General features: G+C 44.2%; 1 protein-coding gene across 1 annotated transcript in view; it reads right to left on the minus strand.

The window, feature by feature from the left end:
• Positions 1-1,325, minus strand: part of LOC104406685 (RNA-binding protein 12-like) — a 9,490-nt gene that overhangs the window by 2,565 nt on the left and 5,600 nt on the right. The window contains 1 exon segment of the mRNA XM_010015755.1: positions 1-1,325. This exon segment is cut by the window's left edge and continues 18 nt beyond it; it is cut by the window's right edge and continues 803 nt beyond it. Coding sequence (XP_010014057.1) covers positions 1-1,325 — 1,325 coding nt within the window.

The following is a 1,325-nucleotide window of genomic DNA, read 5'->3' on the forward strand; positions in this document are numbered from 1 at the left end:
TCCAGGCGGAGGCAGAGGGGGACCAAAAGAGCCAGACCCGCTGAAGTTACCAGGGAAATTAAACGGAGGACCATTGTTTGCATCTTTCACATTTCCCCCCAAGAAAGCATGCTCATCCCCACCAGCACCCTGCGCTCCCGGCACAGCTGCGTTTCCTTGGATCGGGATTTTCAGTAGCTTTTTCCCTTGAGATGGTGGGTTTCTCTCAATGTCTCTCATTTCTTCTACAGTTATCAAACGCAAAACAACATCTCTTCCATTCAGTTTTTTACGGTGCAAACGTTCTGCCTTACGAGCATCATCTTCAGCTTTAAACTGAACCAGCGCTTGTCCTAAACCTTGCCCGTTATTATCAACAAGAATTTGTACAGCATTTTCTTCTACTGCCAGTCCCTCTAGAAACTGAAGGATTTCCATTTTTGTTATGTTGTACGGAATATTAGATATATGTGCACACAATTTTGGCGAGCCTGCATCTCCCTCAGCATTCATGAGGATTTCTCTCTGGTCATAGTTGAAGTTCTGCAATCTTTTACGAATCAAATCTATCTTTTCTAACATTGCCTTTTTAGTAATTGGATGAACCTGAATAAAGCGATTCCCTATGTACTGCTTATGATGACACAAAGCTGCCTTATAATCAGCTTCATTCCTGAACTCAACAAACCCCTCTCCGATCGCCTTCCCATTAGGTCCATAAGCTATATAAATGCTGTCTTCGACTATATCCAGCTTTTTAAAAAAATCTATCACGTGTCTGTTCTCTGATTCAAAGGGAAGACCTTTCAAATGGACACAGAAACCCTGCTCATGGGGAGATCTCGACCGTGACCTTTTCTGTCCACTAGGAGATTTGGACCTAGAATGAGCCTGGGGAGGAGGTGGGTGGGACTGCCCAGAGGGACCCAGGGTTTGCTTGAAAGTTATGTGGCCTCCAGCAGCCACCCACTGTCTCTCTGTTGCAGGACTAACTTCAACATAGCGCTGAATCATCAGCATTCTGTTTCGCTTCAGTGCTTCAAACGTATCTTGAGGAGAAAAAAACTTAACTAGTCCATTTCCATTATTTCGACCTACATGATCCTTCAGCATATGGACTGCATCCACACGGAGCCCAAGGAAAAAGTCTTTCACATCAGATTCTGTTGCAGAAAAGGGCATTCCATGAACGCTGACATACAAATCGTCTGGATTGATTGGAATTGGCTTGACACTACTTTGAGAATTCATCTGGATAGGATTTACAGGATTCATGGGACCAATAAACAATGGATTCAAGCCGCTGTTCATATTCACTGCTGCTCCAGACCCATTCATTCCAGCAG

The sequence above is a fragment of the Nestor notabilis genome, unplaced genomic scaffold (assembly GCF_000696875.1).
Source record: "Nestor notabilis isolate BGI_N333 unplaced genomic scaffold, ASM69687v1 scaffold31265, whole genome shotgun sequence".
Taxonomy (NCBI): domain Eukaryota; kingdom Metazoa; phylum Chordata; class Aves; order Psittaciformes; family Psittacidae; genus Nestor; species Nestor notabilis.